Genomic DNA, 25,293 nt, shown 5'->3' on the forward strand with positions numbered 1-25,293 from the left:
CCGTGTCTTCAAATGATATGGACAGGCTGGATAGGCGGTGATGGTAGTGTCACTTCCCCCTTCCTGTCCATTAACTTCTTCAGTGGTAAAAATAAGTTAGGGTATTCCAAATTCTTCGATTTCATAAAGGCAATATCCTATGATTTCATAATAGGTCTTTAAGGACTATTCCAACGCTGATATTCAATGATTTTACAATAGGGAGTTAAGCTTTCCTAAGGATTGAATAGGAAAAGGAGACATTTCTTTGAAAGTCAGCTAATGTCTTTGGGGAGTAAGGTCACTTCTGAGTTTCAGTTTTCCGACATACAAAAGAAATAACAATACGGCTAGTAGTAGGAGAGAGGCTGCTTGAGAGACGTGAAAGTCTACAGAAGCAAGCCGGGAACCTCTTCTAAGATCCTCTTCAACTCCTAGCACTTCGCTGGGGTGAGGTGCGCAGAGCCGCAGCGCAGAGTGGGCGGGGCTAGGAAGCCGGCTTTGTTCTTGCCACGCCCCCTCCCTAGATATCGCGAGAGGGCGGGCCCGCTCGGCTTCGGCGTCGCTCCCCGGCTGGGGCAGTAGGCCGGCCTCTCTCCGCAGTCGGTAGGTGAAGTGCCGGCGGCGGAGTCACCAGCCGCGCGGCGTTGGCTGGGGCGTTGGGGTCGTTGTGTCTTGACAGCGACGCTGGTAGTCTTTTCTGCGACAGCGGGTGCGGCCGCGTTAGCCCTAAACGGGCTTCGCGGCTGTCTGGCGAGTCTCTGCTAGCGCCCGACCTTCTCTTCCCGGACCGCACGCCAGCAGCGACCCTGAGCCGACACCCGGAAAGACCGGTAATGGCGGCCTCGACGGCCTCGCACCGGCCCATCAAGGGGATCCTGAAGAACAAGACGTCTACGACTTCATCGGTGGTGGCCTCGGCCGAGCAGCCCCACCGGAGCGTTGAAGAGGAGCTGAGGTGAGAGCCGGAAGGGACGGTCAGGGAAGCCCCTCCTTCCCGGGCGGGCGAGTGCCGACGACGCCGCCTTTACCGACCCGGACCCGTGCTTTGCCGGCGGGAGAGGCTGAGCGGATGCGGCGCCGCCCGGCTTTGCTCCTCCGGCCCGCGCCGGGTGGGGTGATTCCAGAGAAGGCAGGAGCTGTGGCATTTATTGTTCGTTTCATTTTTTAAAGTATATGTGTATATGTAGTATTTTTAAACAAACATAACCTTTGAACTTTCCACAGTTGGCAGCATTAGAGAATCTAATCCAAATTTCAAAGCTTCACCTCTTAAGCTTTTATTATTTCTTAACTTGATCTCGGAGGCATCTAAAATTTTTCCATAGGAAAAGTGTATTTTACCTTTAGGATCTAGGGTCAAGCTGTTACACTTCTCAAAAGAAAAGACGGTTTGCCCATTAAGCTTCGTGCCACTCTCACTGAGTTCCTGGTTTGTCATTATCTCTACAGTAAAAGAAACCAAAATTTTCCAAGTCTTTGATCTGTGTTTAATGGAAAGTTATTTATTGATAAATATTTATGCATCTGCAACTAGATTTTGGGTTCTTTCTAGTTTTTGTTCCTATTAAGAGGTACCAAGTTCAGAGCAGTTCAGAGAAGAGCAAGTTGAGATAGTCACTCTAAGTAGCGTGTGTAATGTAAATAACTGGCAACAACCCAAGGTCCATTAGTAAGAGCTGGTGAAATATTAATTATGGTGCATTTGTATAATGGAACATTATGCTAGCCTTTTAAAAAAAAAAGAATGAGAAGCATTTTGTGTACAGAGAACGATATCTAAGGTACAATGCTCAATGAAAAAAAAGATGTTGCAGTGTAGTATCTATAGTATAAAATATACTCCTGGGTTAGAAGTGTAAGAGATCATGGATGTTATAGGATATTGGAACTATAAGGACTCTGCATTCTGGAAATAAGGCCTAAGAAAGTTATTGAAATGTTACTCATAAAGCTAAAATAAGGATGTTTATGAAATCTTAGAATATTAAAACTAGGGCATTCCTGTAGGAATGATCTAATTTAGGACCATAAAAGGAACTATTATTTTATGGAGGCAAATATTTATGGGGATTTGTGTTACCTTGAAGAAAGTACTAACAGTGTAATTTAAAATGGTGGCCTTTTAAGATCAGAAGGGACATTAACTCCCCTTTACATGCACACTCCTTTGGACACTTGAATTTTATTTCCCTCAGAAAGTTTTCCAGCCTTTATTTGGAGAAACTGCTTTAAATGAGATTGAGGGTGTCATGGTTAGAGAGATCATGAGATTAAGAACAGAATCTCATTAGACCATAGGACATAACTAGAGCAGGAAGACCAAGATAATTAAAAAATAAATAAAATAACTACACAACACCCCCAATGCAGGCTTAAGAAGAGTATTCAGCAGCAGGAATATGATTCTCACTGGCTTTTATGTTATTTAGCTGTTATTCAATGTGAGCTTCATATTGTCCAGCTATCATGTATCTTATTCTTAACTTTTATTTCCTTCTCTATCTCAAGTTTGATCTGCTCTAACCCATGACCCCCACTCTAGGGTTAGCCTCTGTAATTGACTGGCATTTAGATCCAGGTTTTTACTATACTACACTGACTCAACAAGGTACAATCGCTTCTTCTGTAGTCACTTTTGGCGAGGCAGACTCACTTAAAAGGGATTTTTGCAAGGTGAGGGACTGACTTGACTAGTGGAGGGTTATATCCTTGTTTTCAAAGGGACCTACGAAGCCCTAATTCATTGAGGTTCATAATGTTTAGTTTCAGGTGGCAAAGGAAATGAGCTCTTTCATGATCAGTGTTATATGACTGTAAAGCACAGAAACTAATTATATTAGTAATACTACATTATTATTTATGTTACAGCTCATTGCAAGCAATATTAGTAACTTTATGAGTGCTGCTTTGAACAGAAACAATAAAAATAAAGTTGAACACATTTGAACTTTCTATAGTGTTTATGTTCCTTCACATAGGATTCTAACATTCCCCGTCTTGTATAAAAAGAACTGAAAATAAATAGCTCTTGCAATTTACAATGCATTTAAAAATTAAGATGCTCATAAAGATAATGCAATGATCTATGTGAAAATGATCAAAGAGTATAAGGCAAGAATCTAAGTTGATTATCATTACTTGCAATAATTATGTTCTGTAAAGTCCTCATAGGTGCTAAATTAGTAAATACCAAACCCTTACTGCCAGGGGAAATGCGGGATTTGGTTTCTACAAGCCTCTAGTCTCATTTTCATCAACTGATCAATATATAACCTTGTTTTCTGTGTGTTTCTATTTAAGGACATCTTATTTAACATATTGATTCATTAGCCTTAAATTCATGGCCAGTAGTACTCTTACCTGAAAAAAGTTTATCTACCAAGTCACGTGACAGCTTTGTTCTTAGGAACACTAGCCAGAACTTTGTTCTTGGTAACCATTCACCAATAAAAATACAAAAACATGGTGCTAGCTGGTGTGTTGGTACACACTTGTGTAATTCCAGCAACTTGAGAGGCTGAGGCCAGGTCCACTTAGCACAACCCCAATTCAAAATAAAAAGGGCTAAAAATGTAGAGCGCCCCTGGTTTTAGTTCCCAGTACTGCAAAACAACAAAACAAAAACCCCATGGTACTAAATAGACCATGAAAAAGATACTTTTACAGTCCAAAAGCTGAAAGAAGAAGTCCAGGCATTGCCTTTGGCTTCAACTGGGAATATGTACAGTGAACAACCCCAAGATTTTTTAGTCTGCTTGTGTTTGTGAGCAACCACTAAGGCACCTCCAATACTAGTTTTGGGATTGCAAATAAATTTGAGCAAGTAAGTGAATTCCCACATAGAGAATGCACAAATAATGAGGAGGAACCCTACCTTCTGTTGGTGCCTTTACTGTGTAAAATGCAATTATTTCATCTCTTTCCTCTATTATAAAGAGATTTATTACCAAGAGATTTTTTTAAAGGGAAAAAATTAAAACACTTCAAATATATATGTTCATAATTCATATACACATATGTGTAATAACAACTCATAACTTTCAAGGTTCAATATACACATAAAGAGGTCTATAAAGTTGAGGTTCATATCTAAAATAGACTTAAGCATTTTTTAATTTTTGATACAGTTCTAGTTAGAACTAATCAAGCCATCAGTAGTGGGCTTTTTAGTTTACTCAGTGCTGTTGTTTTCTTATAGTTCTCTTTATATTTTTCAGTAGTTCTTTTTAGTTTCAGTGAGTAGTTTCTTCAGGTTCCATTTACCTGGTACCATTTTTTTGAGGGTTAATTAAAACCAAACAGGATCCATAAATCCACATAATTAGGCAAAGATAAATCTCAGTACACCATAGCACAGTTGTACTTCAACTAGTTCGAACACCACTGTCCTATGATTGTGGAATTCCTATTCTTTGATATCAAGATATCTCAAATGTAGTACACAACTTGTGAAGGTCTAACCTGACAGACTTAGTATGTGTATCTTGTTGAAAATAAGATACCATTGATTCTAAGATATACCATCAAGAAAGAAAAATTATTGCCAGTTATGATTATAAGATGCCATCCATTTTAAGATGTATTATTTTTCAGAAACTAAATTGTGAAAATGTTCATTTTGAGTTATGAAAATATGATGTTAAATGTTACTAATGCCTGTCATGTGAAAAGTATTATAGTTTAGTGCTTAATCAAGAACCAGATTGCTTGGGTTCAGATCTTGTCTGCCACTCAATAAATTTAAAGTGTTTAACCCTAAACTGTTACTCTATTACTCTGTTAGTTAAGAATAATAGAAATTTAGAACTCTAATTTTCCCCACATTTCAGGTTGTTTTTACATTATCTCTTTTGGAATTTGCTACTCTGTTCAATCTGACTTCTACAGTAGTCTTAGATAATATAGGCAAATTCAGCTTGAAAAATTTATGCTTGGATTTTCTTTGATATAATGTAAGATATAAGCATGCTCCAACTTCGTCTTTCTGCCTATTAAAGGGACATGGAATATTATATCCAAAGCTTTGTTGAGTAAAACAAAGTTTGTTTTCCAAAAGTTACTTTTTGCTCTCTCGTGATAGTTTTTATTGTTGTATGTCTTACTTTAATTGTTCAGTAGTGGTATCAAGCTTCAAAGTCATGTGCTTTGCCAACCTATGTTGAATCTTTATTAAAAGAAAAACATTTATTGAAATGTGCAATTAGAGGTTTAACACCTTGAAGCAAAATTCGCCATTCCATTTCAATGATAGAACTATTAAGTGACAAGAAGTACAAGTACTTTGAGATGCCATCTCATTAGCTAACAAAATAAAAAATGGTGACTTTTTCAGGACCAGATTTAGGCTGTAGGAAAACCAGTTATCCAAGGGGGAGGGAGGAAACTGAAACCAGCAGGTACTTTCACCATCACCGCAGAGCTGCCATATAAGTGGTGGTTCCCCTATTTTTGTCTGCAGAGATATCCAAAGAGGTCATACATTTCATTATGGTATTGGGATTAAACTCAGGTTTGCTCCTTGAGTTTTGTTTCTCCACAGTTTCTACCAAAACTTTAGGGGTGCTAATTTCCATACCCCGTGGTTTCTTTTTTTCACTAATTTTCCACCTAAAAAATTCCTAGCATTTTTTGAGCCTTTTGTTTTGTTTTCTTTTGTGTTTTGTTGTTGTTGTTGTTGGATCTGGGAATTGAACCCAGGGAATGCAAACCACATCCCCAGGCTTGCTTTTTTTTTTTTTTTTATGTTTTATTTTGAGACGGGGGTCTCCCTATGTTGCCTAGGGCCTCACTAACTTGCTAGGCTGGCCTTGAATTGAGATCCTCCTGCCTCACCCTCCCCAGTGGGATTATAGGCATACACCACCATCAGTGCCTGGCTGGAACTTTTTGTTTTAGACCCTTATTTAAAATGCTTGTTTTTGTAAGATGATTATCTTTTTTGGATAAGAACAATTCTAAGGATTTCTTTTTCTCTTATGCTAAGGAAATGCACAGGTTGAATGTTACTTTGAATATATAAAAATTTAATTTTCATTTACAGTGGAAAGTAATAAATGACAGGCTGGGGAAAATTTGGGTTATATATATAATGTGGTTATTTATGTGAATCTACAGAATTCACTCAAATTTACAGGAGAAAATTACCAATAGATAGTCAAAAGATATAAACAATTCACATAAGGAAAGCAAAATAAGCATTTGTCATACTATTTATTAGATAATGAGCAAAGAAATACAAAACAGCTTTTAAATACTATTTTATACTTGCTGAAGTGTAAAAACAAACCCACAGATGCTCAGCCCTAGCAATGTTTTAGTGATTATTAGGGACTTCACAAATAGTCTTCTCTGTTAAAAGCTGTTTAGAAAGCTGGGTACATGATACATGAGTCCCAGCTACTTGGGAGTCTGTGGCAGGAGCATCACTTGAGTCTCCAGTCTGGTACATAACAAGAATCTGCTGGTAGCTCAGTGATTGAGTGCTCCCAGGGCCCAGGATTGAGTACTCCCCAGTACCACAACCACCACCACCACCACCACCACCCCACCCCGCAAAAAAAAAAAAAAAAAAAGGCTGTGTAGCAGCATAGAGCTATACCACAAAGCCCTTGATAAATTTTAACCCAGAAACACTATCCTAGCAAATTGTCCTAAAATAATCAGTGAATAGAATACATGTAGATATGCCCATTTTTGCCTTGTTTTAAATAGGAAAATCTTGGATTCAATTTAAATATCTAAATTTGGTATTTTATTACATTATAATAAAAGTGTTTTATTATGTTATTTACCTAGGTTTTTTAAGTGTTTTACTATTATTCAATCATTAAGAAGGTTAAAAACTAGCCAGGTATGTTGGCAGATGCTTATAATCCCAGCTGCAGCAGGGGATCAAGAGTTTAAGACCAGCCTGGGCAGCATGGGAGGACTCTCTCTCAAAAAGCAATAAAAAGGGCTGAGTGTGTAGCACAGTGATGGAGCACCCTTGGATTCAAACCCCAGTACTGAAGAAAAAGTAAAAAAGGAAACTATTAATGGCTTAGGGTGCATGGATTGTACTTATTAAATTTTAGTCTTAATTTTAAGAAAAGACAATTTCTACTGTGTCCTGTAGTTCTTTTTCTCCTGTCATTATCTTGCAAAACAGATTTATAAGGTGTTAATAATGTCTCTTCCCCTCACTAGTGGTCCATCTTCATTCTTTTTGTATCTTAAATAATGATGAAAAATTGTCGTTTTTAATTCATTTACCATTTAGGAATAACTTGTTTTATGTTGAGATTAGGAAGCACCCAACACGGTCATTTAAGTTTATTTTTAAAATGCATTCTTGTAATACGCATCCAGAAAAGCATATTAAATGTAAAGTTAAAGCTTAAGAAAATGGGGTTGTGGTAGAGTTCTCACCTAAAATATGCGAGGCACTGGGTTCAATCCTCAGCACCACATAAAAAAAAAATAAATAAAATAAAGGTATTGTGTCCAACTACAGCTAAAAAAAAATAAAAATAAAAGAAATTAATAAAAAGCAATCACCTTTGTAGCTACCATTCTGATCAAGAAATGAAATGTTTCTATTAACTCAGAAATGTCCCTGCCATTTCAGTCTTCTCCTTTCCCTGAATAGAAATAATCATTCTGACTTAGTTCTGATAATTATCTAAATACACATCCCTACACTGTAGTTTTGCCTGTTTGCCCATAATGCAAATGGAGATATCCTAGTTTTCCTTCACATCTTTAGTAGGAAATATTTATTAGGAGGGAACATTTAGTTACAACATGAGCTTTCCTTATTAATTGGATTGTTTCTTTCACAAAATCTACTCTTAAAACTTGTACTTGGCCAGGTGCAGTGGCACAGGCCTGTAATTCCAGCAACTCAGGTGGGTGGGGTATGAGGATCATAAGTGTGAGACCAGCCTAGGCAATTTAGCAAGACCTCTCTCAAAAAGTAGTAGAGTGCTTCTCTAGCCTTATGAAGCCCTGGGTTTGATTCCCAATACCCAGATTTTTTTTTTAAGATTTTTTTTCATTATCCTGTGAATCAGAATACCCTTGACTATTTTATTTCTCTTATCTTAAATCTTAGGATATTGCAAACCTGATAACTGGCTTTCTAAGTCAAAAATTTGTAGGTGATAGAAATATTTACCAAAATTAAATTTCTAAAACTAGATTTAATTGGAAATGGAAAGCAGATTGCTTTTTAAAAGTGCTCATTCTGTGGCAGGCCTTAAGTCTAAATCATTTCAAGCGCAGTTGAAACTTCTTTTCAGGATGCCATATCTGAACCCATCTTCTACTGTGCTAAGGAAGACCTTGTTTCAGGATTCTTTTTTGCTCTCCTGGTGATTGGACCCAGGGATGCTCCACCACTGAACTACATCCCCGGCCCTTTTTACTTTTTATTTAGACATTCTCCTCCCTAAGTTGCTGAGGCTTGCGTTGAACTTTGGATACCTGTATCTCAGTCTCCTGAGTCACCAAGATCAGAGGTGTGTTCCATCTCACTTGGCTTTGTTCAGGATTCTTAACCCAAGATTTCATTTTAAAATCATAAAAGCTCCTTATTTTTGCATGGTACTTTTATAATTTGATTTTATAGACATCATTTCAGTTGATTCTCTCAACAATTCTAAGTCATAAGAAACTAAACTCCCCTCTTATTATAATGTCTATGTAAACATAACCCAAGAGAGAATGTTTACTGAACTTGTCTATAGTCACAGGACTAGTGAAGGATAACTGAAATTTAAACCTTAAGTGTCTGTCTCCTAGTTGAGTTTGTTTTCTGCCACAATACCAGTTATTACTGGGATAGAATCCTAGGCATCTGTGGAAATCAGTGTTATTAAAGCAAGATCCTTTTTACTCAGTCTAGTTCAGTCAAGTGACTCTCTTTGGGTATTTGTGACACTTAAATTGGTTAGTTGAAAATTCAGGTGAATGGAGTGGATATCCCTGTGAGTTCTATGCTGAATGAATACCACAGCATTTAAAATGTTATTTCTCTGCTTAAAAATGACAACTCATGTGTCTTAAATTTTTCTTACAAGCTTTGAAGGTTTTGACCATTTCAAAGTGAAAAAACTAGGCAATTTCTGACATTGATTTTTGGAGAAAAACGGGAGTTGTAGTTTGGATCACCTGGGGAATATCTGGGCCAACTTTTGCCTATTGAGAAAATGAAGGGTAATTAAGACTTGAAGCATAATCAAAAGTGCTTAGTTTGGCTGCACTGAAATGTTATTCAGCTTTAAAAAAGATTCTAACTCAAGCTAGAACATAGATGAACCTTTTAGACATTATGTTAAGTGCCTTTACAAAAAGACAAATTCTGTATGATTTCAGTGAAGTGAGATACCTAGAGTAGTCAAATTCGTAACAACAGAAAGTAAGATGGTGGTTGCCAGGAGCTGGGCAAAAGGGAAATATGGGGAGTTAGTATTCAACTGTAGAGTTACAGTTGGGGAAGATGAAAAAGTTTTTGGAGGAGGATGGTGGTGATGATTGTGCAACAGTGTGAATATGCTTCATGCCACAGGATTGCATTTAAAATGGTTGAAATGGTGAACTGTACATTATGTATATTTTTACTGCAATAAAAAAATATTCTTAGTCTGAAATGTGGACGCTGAGTCTTGGGGTAGAAAGCAAGAAAACAAAAAGTCACACTTACCTGCTAGAAGTGGATGTGTAATTGTTGAAATGACTTGGGAAACCCATTTGAGAACATGAAGAAGGTAATATGGTATTAAGTACATCATTCTTGGGCTGGGGATGTGGCTCAAGTGGTAGTGCGCTCGCCTGGCATGCGTGTGGCCTGGGTTCGAACCTCAGCACCACATACAAACAAAGATGTTGTGTTCGCCCGCCGAGAACTAAAATAAATAAATATTAAAAAAAAAAGATAGTCATTAAAAAAAAAAGTACATCATTCTTCAAGATTTGGGAAATCAAAAATATGTAAAGTAAAATCTATTCAATTTGGACCAAATGCAGAAATGGTGATTTGACTCAGTGTTTAAAATTTTACATTGATTTTCTTTTAAATTAGTTTTATTTTCAATTATATAACAAAATTCACAAACTGTATAATGTAAAAAAAATAATGTTGACTAGACTTTTGAGGACCTTTTTAATGGGTGGATAAGAATTTATAATTAAGGCATTTAATTATTAAGCACTTTAGTAGTTGCATAAACACTTTATTGAATGGATATTATCAGTTATTCCTAAAGCATTTCTGTTTCCCTTAAGTAAATCCTAGTTTTCTAGATTAAAGGCAGATTAAGCTATAATTTTATTCTCAATTTTAACTTAGTATAGATTTTGATTTAGAATTTGATGAGGTTTTCTCTGTAGTTTTATGTTCTCATTTGTAATAGATATCCCCAAAGAAATTATGCCAAGAAAATATTTGTTATGTTTTTTAAATTAGTTATTGATATGTAGTAAATCAAAAATATGTAACTAATGTGATTCATCAATCCTGGATTTTTATTATTTTTAATTCTACAAGCCAGATAAAGACTAAGCATGTGATAGTATTTTGAATGCCTTATATATATTCTGAATACTTTGTTTATAATATATGGATACTGAGCATTCTTTTTGTCTTTATTTTAGTAAAAAATCCCAGAAGTGGGATGAAATGAACATCTTGGCAACATATCATCCAGCAGACAAAGACTATGGTTTAATGAAAATAGATGAACCAAGCACTCCTTACCACAGGTAATGTTACACAGTCAATATTCCTTCTTAAACTTATTTCCATCTTAAATTGATTGCAGTTTTTAGATAACAGCTGATTTGAATTTGTATTTTATTTCATATTTATTACTACACTAATTAATAAAACAGTTGCATAATTTTTTTATTAATAGTTTGTATCATTTTAAAATTCTGAATGCCATTTTGTACATTAATAGTAAACATGTATTTGTTGTACCTTAGTGGTTATTAGTTGTTAGTGATGCACATAGATTAGTGAGCTTTATCTTTCTTGAAAGGAAGATGATATTTGGGTTTATTTGCTTCCCAAGTAGAAAGTAGAAACTTATTCTGTTGCTTTGCAGAAAATAACTGCATAGATGGTAACTCTTTCCTAACACACTGAACCAACAGATGGTTATCACTACCTCATTACTACTCTTTCATGTTCTCATGCACCCCACTGCTCCCTTACCCATAGAGGAGATTGGATGATTTATACTGAGCTATATCCCCAGTCACCTCTGTTCCCCTGCCTTTTTTGAGACCAGGTCTTGCTAAGTTCCTGAGACTGGCCTTGAACTTGGGATCCTCCTGTCCTAGCCACCCGATGAATAGAGCTAAAATTATAGACCTACTACACTTAGCTCACATTCTTTTTTTTTTTTTTTTTTTTTTTTTTTTTTTTTTTTGAGCTTACCTACTCTATTAGTTCATATAATTACACTGTGATTTTTTGGCATTTTTGAGTCTCAGAATTTTTTTAGTTTTTTTAATGAATTAGTAAATGATGTTGTGCTGCAGTATCCAATAAGAAAACAAAAAAGCATGAGAAGATGGATATTCTAAATAAGTTTAATAAGTAAATAAGATTATGCCCTAATTTGGTTGAAAAATAAAAGATTTCTAGGACTAAAATAATTTGTCATTGAAATAAAACAACATAAATTCATAAGTCACCATTAAAATAGAGATAAAAAATATGGTATTTTAAACCAATGGATGAAAACTTTAGAGGATAATTTGATACTAACAAAACAAGATGTTAAAGAATGAGACAAGAATAAGGAGAAATAATGAAGGTAGTTACAAATAATGATGCTTAATACTAATAAAATTTGAAGAAAGACATGAAAAAGTTCATACCTTCTAATTATAGGTATATACCTTAAAACATATTTTACTGAACCAAATTCCAAAATCAGGGCTTTCTTTGTTCTCAGTAAACATGGTGTAGCCATGCCTTACTTACCTGTGTTAGTTGGAGATAATTGTCCTAAAATAATTCAGATTGGACATGATTTAAGAAAAAAAAAATGTATCCATTATTTTTTTGCTCATTCATATCTGATGGATTTAAATGAATGGGATATTTGACATTGTTTCATTTTGCCTTACCCATAACTTTATTCTAAGAGTTGCTGAAAGGTTGGTTGATCCCTAAGTAATTGAAGCTGTATTCATATACATATTCACAGCTTTTATCAGTTCATTGCTTAGTTTTACCATTCCTTTCATGAATTGTATTTCTTTTCTTTTTTTTTTTTAAATTTTTTTTTTAGTTGTTGATGGATCTTTGTTTATTTATATGTGGTGATGAGAATCAAACCCAGTGCCTCACATATGCTAGTTTGGCAGTCAACCCTGAGTTACAACCAGTCTTCCATTTCTTTTTAAGTGTTTTTGTTTTTGTTTTGGGTTTTTTTTTTTTTTCTTTTTTTTTTTTTTTTTTTTTTTTTGGTTTGGTACTGGGGATCAAACACAAGGGCATTTTACACTGAACTGTATATATCCCTGGCCTTTTCTTTTCTTTTTTTTTTTTTTTTTTAAGCCAGAGTCTCACTAACTTGCCGAGGCTGGACTTGAAATTATGATCCTTCTGCCTTCAGCCTCTGGAGTCACTGGGATTACAAGTAGGCACCACTGCAGATGGCATTTTTAAGCATTATATTTAAAAGAAGATACTTTTTATAGAAAGAGTATGTTATACTACCTAAGAATCTCACTCAAATGTTTAGTATACAAAAAGTTATTGTTTTTATATGCATATAACACACAAAATCTATCTGTAAATTTTATAATATAATCTAGAATTTTCTTGTAGAACATATCTATAAATCGACTAATTATGTATAATTTTACTCTACTCTGCTTAATTAAATTTAGTAATGTAGATGAGCTTAATTCATCTTCCCTTGGTTAAAAAAAAAAAAAAAGATCATCTAAATTATAGCACTTCTCTCCTTAACCAGAGAATGTATAAACCAGCAGTTTTTGTATATATATATATAATTGAGTTTTGCTTCATATATATTCAATGGCTTGAGAATTAAGGATGCCTTTTTTTTTTTTTTTAAGAATTTTTTTTCACAGGAGACTGGGATTGTGGCTCAGTGGTAGAGTGCTCGCCTCATACATGTGAGGCACTGGGTTCGATCCTCAGCACCACATAAAAATAAATAAACAAAATAAAGATATCATGTCCATGTATAACTAAAAAAAAATTTAAAAAAAAAGAATTTTTTCACAAAACCTTTATTTTTATTTATTTTATGTGGTGCTGAGGATCAAACCCAGTGCCTCACAAATGCTAGGCAAGTGCTCCACCATTAAGCTACTACTCCAGCCCCAAGGATGCCCATTTTTGCAGGGACATGAGGTATATTTTTTCCTAGATAATAGAATGAGAAAATTAAAATAGCTTTCAAACTTCCTGAATTAGGTGTTTAATATCTAATTTTGTTATTTTACCTAGTCTTATGTCTGCATAGATCATGTGTCTTGGTGTGTGTGTGTGTATTTTTTTAAATGTTGGTGGTCCTTTATTTAATTTATTTATTTATATGCAGTTCAGAGAGTTGAACCCAGGGCCTCATACATGGTAGGCAAGCTTTATACCACTGAGCCACAACCCCAGCCCCATAACATAATGGTTATGTGTAAATACATATTCTAAAACCAGACAGAAGTTTACTTTCATTATTCCTTTTATCCTGTTGGATGTAATAATTGAAACTTCATAATTTTATCAAATGATTTGAGTTTTTGAATTTATTTTTTTATGGTTGTTTTTTTAATCAGTTTTTTTTTTTTTTTTTTAATTGGTGCTGTACTTTTAGAGTTTTTGTTTGGGGTGGGGGAGTTTGGTTTTTTGTTTTTTGTTTTTTGTTTCCCTAGGTGTCAGGGATTGAACCCAGGACCTCATGCTTACTAGGCAAGCACTCTACCACTTAGCTACATCCCCAGTCAATGCTATACTTTGAAATATTTATGTGGAAACACTATAAACTTAAGTCTCAAAAATTTGATAACGGAGTAGTGAATATATTGATATTTTAATTAAGTTGGTAGGGTTATGTTTTCTTCTTTTTCTAGCGGAAAAATAATTTCACGTGCTAATTACAGCATGCTTGTCATTCTAGTATGATAGGTGAGGATGAAGATGCATATAGTGATTCAGAAACCACTGAAGCCATGTCTCCAGATGTCTTAGCTAAGAAGTAAGTAGTAAAGCACCTTCACTTACATAGTTTTTAATTGTACAAAGTTATATTTTACCTTGCTTTACTTCTATAAATATAAAAGCTTAAGTTTATCTAATTTTTGTGGATTCAGAGGGTGAGGGGAGCAGTTCTGGGGAATTAAACCCAGGGTCACGTATGCTAAGCATATGTTGTGCCACTGAGGAACATCCCCAGTCCTTATCTAGATTTTTCATACCAACTGTTATAATCTCATTTCTTGATTAAAATAAATGTATGCAGATGGCAGGAAGATTAGAGTACCTAAACTGAACATGTTGAAATGTGTCTTATTTCCTGTGGATTTTTTTGTTTTTTCAATATTATGTTATCTGAGTTTTAATTTTTAGCTAATTCCTAAAAGCTCTCTTCCTTTTCTATCACTGATTTTTTTGTACCCATCCCACTGTTCCTTTTGCTTATTAGTTTCTGCAACCAGTTTTACTCATTTGCTTTTCATTTTCTGTATCAGGTTATAGCTAGTATATTAATGATCTTCAGATGTTTTCATGAGTCTCAAAAGTTGATTAAGACAAATAATATAAGGATATCACAGTCTTAACTTCTTTGTAAATGATTGTTATATAGATTATCTGCTGCTGAAGGCTCAGAACCAAAGTATCAGTCTCGGGAACACGAAAGCAGTGGAGAGGAGGATAGTGAACTCACACCTGAAGAACAAGGTAATTTATTTCCTTTTCTGCTTTCAGCATGAAGCTTATAATTTTTGCAAAAATAAAGAAAAAGAAAATTATTTGGAAGATTGGAAAATAGTTTTCATTTTTGGGAAGTGAATGGTAAGAAAATGGAAAGCAGTATTTTTATAATTCACATTCTACCAATGTGCGTTTATTATATAATGTCCCCTCCCCCCATTTAAAATATTCCGGAGACATTTTTTGTCATCTTTACAGCCATTGTAAGTATTCCTTTCTTTGTACTTTTTAGTGTCTGGTACATTGTGAATACATGTTAAATTAATGCTGCCAGGAATAGTAGTACATGCATGTAATCCCAGGGACTGAGGAGTCTGAAGCAGTAGGATTGTAAGTTTGAGGCTAGCCTCAGCAATTCAGTGAGACCCTCAAAAACTTAGCAAGAATCCGTCTCAGAATTTTAAAAAATTAAAATCTTTTAGAAAGGATGTAGCTCCAAGCTAAAGTGCCCCTGGGTTCAACCTCCAGTACAGCCTGTGTAGAATTGTAATGCTCTCAGTCATTGAGTGTTTGAATGATCTTGAAGTAGATAACTAATGCTCATTTCCTTCTTGCTCATTCTTTTTCTGTTTTAAGATAGTGGTACATTTTATCAAATGTGCCAAGATGATCAGTGTAGAGTGAATATCTATATAGGGCCCATAAAACAAAGAGAGAGACAGGTGCAGTAGTGCACACCTGTAATCCCAGTTGAGTCCAGGCTAGGCAATTTAGCAAGACCCTGCCTCAAAATAAAATATAAAAACAGCAGGGAATGTAGCTCAGTGGTAGAGCACCCCTGTGTTCAATCCCCAGTACCACTTAAAAAAAAAAAAGAGCAGCATTGTCATATTTGACCAAGGAGATGGAAACAGCCATTTTTTTTAAACAGGAATGGAAGATGCTCTTATAGTCCGTACAGTATTTACACAGTTAAGGCATTGCTGCCTACTCCCAATTTCTGTTTTTACAACTGATAGTGACTATCTGTGGAGGTGGGGAAAGAAGGAATATATTTTACCTTGTTAACTTTTTATACTTTGTGAACGTGTAAATGTATAGTCTTCCCAATAATTAATAAATTGTATACAGTTGACCCTTCATAGATACAGATTCTATATCAGTAGATTTAACCAACCATGGATTGAAAAATATTTGGAAAAAAAAAAGTCTGTACTGATCACATACAGATTTTTTTTCCTCACTGTAACAAACAATATTGTATTAACTATTTACATAGCATTTACATTATATCAGGTATTTTAAGTAATCTAGAGATGATTTAAATTATACAGGATGTGGGGAAGTTATATGTAAGTACTATGCCATTTTATATAAGTGACTTGAGCATCTGAAGATTTTGGTGTCTGTAGGGGATCCTGGCACCAAACCCTCAAATACTGAGGAATGATGATATACGGTTTATTTTCAGTTTTTCTTAAAGGAAAAACAAAGGACTGGGGGGATGTAGCTCAGTAGTAGAGCACGTGCCTAAAATGCATGAGACCCCAAGTTTGATCTCTGGCACTACCAAAAAAAAAAAAAAAAAAAGAAAGAAAACTAAATGTATATGGTGAAAGATTAAAAAAAGAAAAGAAAAAACATACACATGCTCTCAAAATAATTGAAACTTTACAATGTGGGGACTACTGTACTATAAGTAAATTTAGAAACATTAGAATTGACTCCAAATATTTGCTAGTTATCAGAATCTTTGTCATGTATACTTAAGTATAATTTGCTATTCTTTTTATCTTCAGAATATTGCCAATTCAATGAAACTTTGATGGTGTGAACCTAATATTTATTCAAAAGAGAAATTTTCACTTATCTCTTCTGAATGTCTTCCTGATTTGTTTTTTCAAAATATACCCAAAAAAGCCTTTGAAATGGGATTTCAAATAGAAATTAATTCTAGGTTTGGTTCCTCATTATTTTTCAAAAAACAGGGAATTTTTTTTTTAACATATATTGAAGAGTTTGGATGATCTTGGTAATTAGGGATGTTTCCTCAAGTTGTAGTTACATGAGGAAGCCTCTAGGGGGTGCCATTTGACTAATTTCATAATTTCAGGTCCCACTGATAAGAGTTAATAAATTATATAGGGAATTTTTTTCCCACTTTTTAATTTTTCCTCTTTTTTTTAGTCATCCCAATATTAGTACATGTAGTATCAAATCAAGCACTGGTCTTTCACTTTAAACAGTTACATGTCTGAAAAAAAAATCATTGCTTATTGATAGATTCTTAGATTATCTTGTAATTGATAGCACAGCAATTAAGATTATTGACTGTGGAGTCTGACAAGCCTATGTTTGTGCTCCAGATATGCCATTTGGCTGATTTGCTTAATTTCTCTGAGCCTCAGTTTAGTTTAGTTTTGGTTTGGGGGGTTGTTTTGTTGTTGTTGTTGTTACTATGTATTTAACCCAGAAGCACTTAATCACTGAGCTACATCCCCAGCCCTTTTTAATTTTTTTGAGACAGGGTTTCACTAAGTTGCTGAGGCTACCCTTGAACTTGCTATTCTACTACTTCACCTTGTCACAGGGATTCCATTTGTGTGCCACTGTGACCAGCCTTGGTTTCTTATTTCTAAAATGAGAGCCATAAGAATACTTGTTTTAGAGTTAAATGTGTTGTGGTGCTTACCTGAAGTGCCAGCTACCCTGGAGTCTGGGCAGCACAGTGAGACCTCCATCTCAAAAAAAAAAAGTTTAATTCTAGAGTTGTTGGTGGCAAATGAAATAAAGCATTTAAAGCACTTACCACTGATCCCGGCATATTATAAGTGCTTAGTAAATGTTAACTTTTAATAACTTATCTAGATAATCCCCATAAAAAGTAAAAGTAGATAAAAAGCATAATTCACTTATTGAGTTCATATAAATTGACTATTATTAGAACTAGTTCTGAAACTCAAATGTTCATTTACTCTTTGCATTATGTTGCTCTGCCATATAAAGATTACAAATATAAATACTAATATTCAGAGAAGCCAGGTGTGGGGGCATGCACCTATAATAAGCAACTTGGGAGGCTGAGGCAGGAGGATTGCAAATTCAAAGCCAGCCTGGGCAACTTAGTGAGATACTATCTCAAATTTTTAAAAAAGGGCTAGGAAAGTAGCTTAGGGTTGTAAAACACCACACTGGCTTCAATTGCTAGTAGTGAAAAATACACACACATGTGTGTATAATATATATTCAAAGAAGATTGAGGTCATTTATATTAGCAGCTTTCTATGAAATAAATATTTTTATATTTTTAAATGATATAATAAATCTTGAATATTCCAAATTTATAACAAACAAAACCAAGTTTAAGCCAGGCACAGTGTTACATACCTATAATCCCAGCAACTTGGGAGGCTAAGGCAGGAAGCCCTAAAGCAATTTAGTAAGACCCTGTCTCTAAATAAAATATAAGAAAAGGTTGGGGTTGTGGCTCAGTGGTTAAACCCCCTGGATTCAATCCCCGATACGCACCCCCCCCCAAAAAAAAAACCAAGTTCACTATCTTATAGACCTAAAAAAAAATATTTTCTTAAACAATAGAAATATAATTCACAAAGAGAAAAATATTGTAATATCAAGTCCTAGAAATAAGAAACTACAAATTAAAACAGCTCATCACCAGCCATTGTGGCCCATACCTGTAATCTCAAAACTCAGGAGGCCAATGCAGAAGGATCCCAAATTCCAGGCCAGCTTCAGCAACTTAGCAAAACACTGTCTCAAAAAATGAAAAAGACTGGGGATGTGGGTCTGTGGTAAAGCACCCCAGTACCACAGATAGATAACATTGTGGTACCTTTCTTTCCTTGCCCTGAATTTCATCCCCACTGCTGGAGAAAAGCAATAATTCAATGAAATCTTTACAGTGGTGATATTATTTTCATTGGTAAACAGTTGGCAGTATGACAGTTTCTCTTTTAATATGAATGTGGAGAAATGGGTTACCTACATCCTATCAGTGAGTTGAAAAATGATTTGGCCATTTGTATTTTTACCAATATCCATTTATATCTGTACACATAAAATTACAAAAGTAAAATTTGCACAAATTTACTGTGCTTTATGTGATAACATTTCAATTTATCTTGTTTTATTTCGTCTTTTTAAATGTTGATTGTAGTTTACTAAAGATGCATAATATAGTTTGAAAAACACTAATTAAAAGTTAATATGAGACTGTCCTGGGAATATTAGGCTATATAATCATCCTGATATAATAAATGAAAAACAGACTTTAAAAATTGACTTACTTAGTATATAATTCATTTTTACAAAATATGTATTTAGAGAAAAGTCTGGAGTTTTAAAATGTTGTTAGTGGTTCATTTCTGTTTTCTGTGGAGGCAAGGAAAAGGAATTACAGGACAATAAGAAAGTATTTTGAATACCTTTATTCTGAGTGATGTCTCTATGTCTTTTTTGAAATTAAAATAATTCAATGAAATCTCTCCCTGCCCCTCAGTTCTGAGATGTGAACATAGGGGTACTTTACCATTGAGTTACATTTTTATCCCTTTTTTTTTTTTTTTTTTACTTTGAGACAGTGTCTTGCTAAGTTGACAAGGATGTCCTCAAACTTGGGATCCTTCTACTTCAGCAGTAAAACTGGAATTACAGGTCTGTGCCACTGTGACCAGCAATAATTCAATGACATCTTTATAGTGGTGATATTATTTTCATTGGTAAACAATTGGCAGTTTCATACTGACCCCCTTTTTCATTTTTATTATTGGTCTTAGAAATTTAAAAATCTGGGCTCACTGGCACACAGCAGTAAAGAATCCTTTTAAAGTGCAATTAGTAAGAGGCTTACCAGTTGTGTTGAGTTGCTGCTAACTTTGTTTCTGTGGTGAACACTAGAATCATGGCAGTTTCTTAACAGATAATAAGGATTTTTTTAAAGAAATTTTTTCTTAGTTACAAAGATAGAAATCATGAAAATACTACAACTATTCATAGTTCCTTGACCCAGAAATAACCACTATTAATCATTGAGTTTTATTTTCTCTGTATATGTATAAGGCTTCATACATCTCTCTTCTCTCTCTCCTCTCTCTTCTCTTCTCTCTCTTCTCTCTCTCTCTCTCTCTCTCTCTCTCTCTCTCTCTCTCTCTCTCTCTCTCTCTCTCTCTCCCCCTCTCTCTCTCTCTCTCTCTCTCTCTCTCTCCATAACATAACATATGGTGTCCTAGCTTGCTCTTTGCCCTTTCAGTTCTTGCTAGAAAATTTTCCTGTATCTTCACATTTTTTTTTTTTACAAACAATTTGCAATGGCTCTGTCTTATTCCTGTTCTTCCATTGAGATGTGTTTGAACCATTTTAAAGCAGAGGTGATAAATTTTTTCCATGAAGTACACCGATAGTAAGTATTTTAGATTTTTTAAGTTTTATGGTCTCTTAAATGATTCAATATTGCCATTTAGCACAAAAGCAGCCTTAAACATGACAAAACCAAGTGAACATGACTGTGTTCCAGTAAAACTTTACTTGGAAAATGGGCTTGGGCAAATCCTTGAGTCAAGACTTTGTAAGCTTTTTTTTTTTTTCCTTCTTGTATGTTTTAGAAAAAAAGCGACAATTTGAAATGAAGAGGAAGCTTCACTACAATGAAGGACTGAATATTAAATTAGCTAGACAACTAATTTCAAAAGATCTACATGACGATGAAGATGAAGAAATGTTAGAGACTGCAGATGGAGAAAGCATGAATATTGAAGAATCAAATCAAGGTCAGATGTTTTAAAAATATCACTGAGGCTTGTGATTCTCTGTGACTAAGATAATATACTTTATTTGGCTTTATACTTATCAAAACCCTCCGAAAATTTTGCTGATTGGCTTTATTATTATGCCAGTGTTTCTAAAATTTTAATCTTGTGGCCAATTTCAAAAGAAAATTTTATGCCTAGAGTTGATTTAAGAGCACGTGTTACAATGTATGTCTATTTTTTCTTATAGTTTACTTGGCTTTGTACAAGAATATTTATCTTATATAAAAATATATAATATATATCTCTATCTGTCTGTCTATCTATCTAGTCCTCCCTATCCCCACCCCCGGGCTCCAGTACTGGGGATTGAGCTATCTCCCCAGTCCTTTTATTTTGTTTTGTTTTGTTTTGTTTTAATTTTGAGATAGGGCCTTGCTAGGTTTCTGAGGCTGGACTCAAACTTGTGATCAAATTTGCCTCACTCTCCCAAATTGCTGAGATTACAGGCATGTGCTACCATGCCCAACATCCTCAGTCCTTTTTATTTTTTTGTTTTGAAACAGTGTCTCATTAAATTGCTGAGGCCGGCCTTGAACTTGGAATACTCCTGCCTCAGCCTCCTGGAATGGTGAGATTATAGCTGTGTGCCACCATGACTGGCTGTTTTAGTCAGCTTTTGCATTGCAATGACCTAAATATCCAACAAAACATCATAGAGGAGAAAAAATTATTTGGGGCTCATGGTTTCAGAGATCTCATCCACAGGTGGCTGACTCCATTACTCACAGGGGAAGAGCCTTGCCAGGAAAGCTGGGCATTTAGAGCCTTGCACATGCTGGGCAAGTGCTGTACCACTGTACTACACCCACAGACCCTATTTTTGATCATCGGTTATCCTGGTATTTAACAAAGGTGAATATTCTACACCATCAGTGAAGTTTTTTGATACCTACTACCTACACTTTGTATTCACAAACTACTGCTTTTCAGTAGTGTAAATTATTTTATTTGTGGTGCCTAAGATAGTTAAGTTACAGGAAAGTAAACAATTATTATATTGTTTGGGTGAGCACAGTATTAAATATGAGTAATTCTATGATACAGCCTGATGAGTCACTGTCTTATTATAGTGTCAGGATTACAATATTTTTTGTTATCCACATTATGCTTAGCCTTTTGGTATGATTCATATAGCATTTCATTTCCATTGTATATGCTATAGTCTGTTTAACTTATGTTTAACTTGAACAGATGTCATCTTAAGGAGTATTTGTTACATATCTCTCTTCCTTTTTAAAAATATATTACCTACTTTTTGCTTTCCTAACTCCTAATTGCCCTGGGGTCTTTGTTTCCCATTTTACCTTTATTTTTTTCTTCGTTGTGATGATGGGGATTGAATCCAGGGCCTCACGCATGTGTTATCATAAACTTTCCACTGAAATTTACACACAGAACTGTTCAATCTGAAACCTGTTTGTCCTATCACCAAATATATACATATTCCTGATATGCCCTTTAGAATATTAAGGGGTGCATAAAGATTTTTTCACATCAGTCTAATTAGGCCTACAGGTTTTTATGTTTGCTTTTTATCCATAACAGTGGAACGGAGCTTAAGCTCAAATAGTTCCAGGATTAGCAATATGCAGCAAATTATGTTGACTTTTTTTCCCTTTATCTTTGCAGGATCTACTACAAATGACCAACAGCAAAACAAATCACAAAATTCATAGAAGAGATTTGTTCAACATTGCAGTTGTTTGTCAAATACAAACCCTTTTACTATAATACACTACTTCTTGTTCTCCACAATTCATGACTTAAGTACCAAAATGCATACCAGTTATTATATATTGCCAAGAATTAAATGATAACCTTAGAGACTGATTAGACTGAAAATGCCTAATTAATGCATATATTCTTGTGCCTCGTACTTCACCACAAATACAGTGTAATGTCATCAGTCCTAAACTGCTTTAGTTTTGTAAGAACACTGGTTAATTTGTATAAGATATTGTAGAGCTTTTTATGCTTTAGAGGTTAAACAGCGTCTTTGTGGGGGAGGGGGACTAATTTATTTTCATCACTACTAGATGTGATACCTCTTATAAAAAGTTTGTTGGGTTTTTTGTTTATTTTTAACAAAAGTTGATTGGAACAAGAAGATATATAGGCTGATATATATTCAGGCTGAAAGATATTTTAACATTTGTCTTCAACTTGATTTTTCTGTTTGAGAAAGTTTATAAGTATTATTGATGCATATTCTGGCCTACTCTCTTTAAAATTCCTGTTGAGTTTCTTTGTGTTTACAAGGAAAAGATTGAATTTTTTCTCCTCAGAACTAGCTTTTTTTGACAAATAAACTATCAGGTTAAACTTGCACTAATGTCTGCTCTAACTGCTTGTTTTGGTACACTAAGCAGACCAGATCAGTTTTTTTTTTCCAATAAATATAATTATAGTCATCAGTATTCCCTTTACATACCTGTCTTAACTTTCTGCTTTCATTTTCTCCTCCTTTCTACACATACGCATACAATTGTAAGGATCACAAAGTTGCTACAATAATGACATTCTCATTTTGGCCATTAGTGTTTAATAGTTTTTCTGATAGATGAAGAAAATCAATTGAGTAGCAACAATGCTATAGGCAGGAAATAAAATTCAACTGCTCAGTTTCTACACCTCTTATTTACAGTGTGGTAATTAAATTGCTATTATTAGTTCATTTGACTTAATTAGACATTAGAAAACAATTGAGGCTTTTTTGCATGATGAGAGAATTGTATGTAACCAGTGATATAATTGTTCCTGAATGTACAGACAGAATTAAGCCTGAACATTTTTTATTTAAAAATTTTTAAATAGTTCCTGATTCAAGGGAATATGATAATGTATACTATGAAAAATGTACTTTATTCTTCTAACACAGTAGGAATTATTTGGTTTTTGTTTGGTTCTGAAATGAAGTGCAGTTCTTGTGTATCTTGATTTAATGGGTTTCATTTCTAGTCAATTATTTGTATCTTAATTTTTTGTTAGTACCAAAAGAATCCATTATCTGAATAGACTTTTAAAATAATTTCTGTATTATATATATATATATGAAATGGCTTTTATTGAACAGCTTATCTTCCACTTGCAGGTTTATGGAAATATCCGTATGTTGAAGTAAATAAAAAGTGGGAGGATTCTTTGCTGTTAGAAGAATGTGCTTATTATTTTGAATGTCATGGAATCTAATCAAAGTTCCTCTGAAATATAGTGTGGTATTTTAATCATTTTAGCTTAGTAATACCACTGATTTATCAGCAAAACAATGTTTATCTCTGTTTTGTGTTTAGTCTATACACAAGTGTGTACACATGTTCATACACCCAGACCTCTGTTTTTGGCTTCCTCTTTTTCAGTTCTTAGAAAGTATTCACATACTCCTAGAATTAGCTGCTGTACAATGAAGAAAAATTAAGACTTTTTAACAACTGATTCTTTTTTTTTTCCTACAAACTATTTATTGAAACTTAAAACTTATTTCTAGTTTCAGAGAGTAGATAATTATCTCAGAGGAGTAAGACTTGCCAGATAGCATGGTTGGTAAGATTTTAGATAGTCAAACACTACTAATAAGAATGTTTTTGTCAAATTATGAGTTCCTAATTGACCTGGTATTGGATAAGCAAAAAATGAAACTTTGTGGACTTGAGAGTATAGCTCAGGGGTACCTTTCTGGCATGTATGAGGCCCTGGGTCTGATTCCCCCATATTGCGCAAAAAATTAAATTTTTTAAAAAGTAAAGCTTAGAAAGTAATCTGTATTTAGTTTTAGCCAAGGTAGATTCTACTCTCAGCCTTATTTCTTCTGCTAAACTCTTTAGTATCAACTAGTGTGTTTATTCATTTTTCAAAGTTCAGAAATGGTTTCTTAAAGTGGGTGCTACTTAACATCCCAGCAACTTATCAAGACCCTGTCTCAAAATAAAAATGGCCTGTAATGTAGCTCACTGATTGAGTGCCTCTGTGTTAAATCCCAGGACCACGTGGTGGGGAAAATGTTTTTTTTAAATCTAAGACTTAGTGGTATAACGTGATTGTTAAAATAAGAATCAGATGAAGATTAAAACAAAATGCCATTTTCCTCCTAAACTTTCATTTTGTTCATATTGTTCACTTTCAGTTAGTATGTACTACACGTATTATACAGTGTCATATACTGTGTGTGGATTTTATTTTACTAGCCAACTATCTCAAGATCATATTCCACTAATCAAGTAGACCTTGGACTCTCTTGTGGCTCAGTAGTTTGTTTAGTTGTTGTAGAATTGATAACAAGAACTACCATTTATTGAGAACCTATTATTATTTGCACTTACCTAACATAACATAGTACTAGGTCCCTATCTAATCCTTAAAACTACCATGCAAAGCAGGCATTCATTCTTACCTGTTTATAAGTAAGGAAAATGCTCCTGGCCAAGTTACTCATTTTTCACTGTCTCACACCTGCTAAGTGACAAGGTTCAAATCCAGATGTAACTAAATTTTCATGGTCTTTAACAATGTTTTTTTTTTTTTTTTAACTATAGAAAATTCATTTTAAAAATTGTACCTTACAAATAAACTTTATTTGGATTATTGATTTGA

General features: G+C 34.4%; 1 protein-coding gene across 2 annotated transcripts; it reads left to right on the top strand.

Annotated features, from left to right (window-relative positions):
- The first annotated feature begins 505 nt into the window (after positions 1–505).
- PPP1R2 (protein phosphatase 1 regulatory inhibitor subunit 2) lies at positions 506–25,293 on the top strand. Of its 2 annotated transcripts, XR_014023162.1 has the most exons (7): positions 506–937; positions 10,615–10,722; positions 14,124–14,201; positions 14,811–14,905; positions 20,500–20,664; positions 21,210–21,274; positions 22,336–25,293. XR_014023162.1 is itself a non-coding variant. In XM_081302920.1 (6 exons), exons 1-6 carry the CDS (start codon positions 816–818, stop codon positions 22,380–22,382), a joined length of 615 nt encoding a protein of 204 aa, XP_081159046.1. In that variant the 5' UTR covers positions 507–815; the 3' UTR covers positions 22,383–25,293. The 2 variants fall into 2 exon arrangements, 1 of the variants encoding a protein (XP_081159046.1); XM_081302920.1 differs by lacking the exon at positions 21,210–21,274 and having other exon boundaries at positions 507–937.

The sequence above is a fragment of the Spermophilus citellus genome, assembly GCF_964194105.1.
Source record: "Spermophilus citellus genome assembly, chromosome: 7".
NCBI lineage: Eukaryota > Metazoa > Chordata > Mammalia > Rodentia > Sciuridae > Spermophilus > Spermophilus citellus.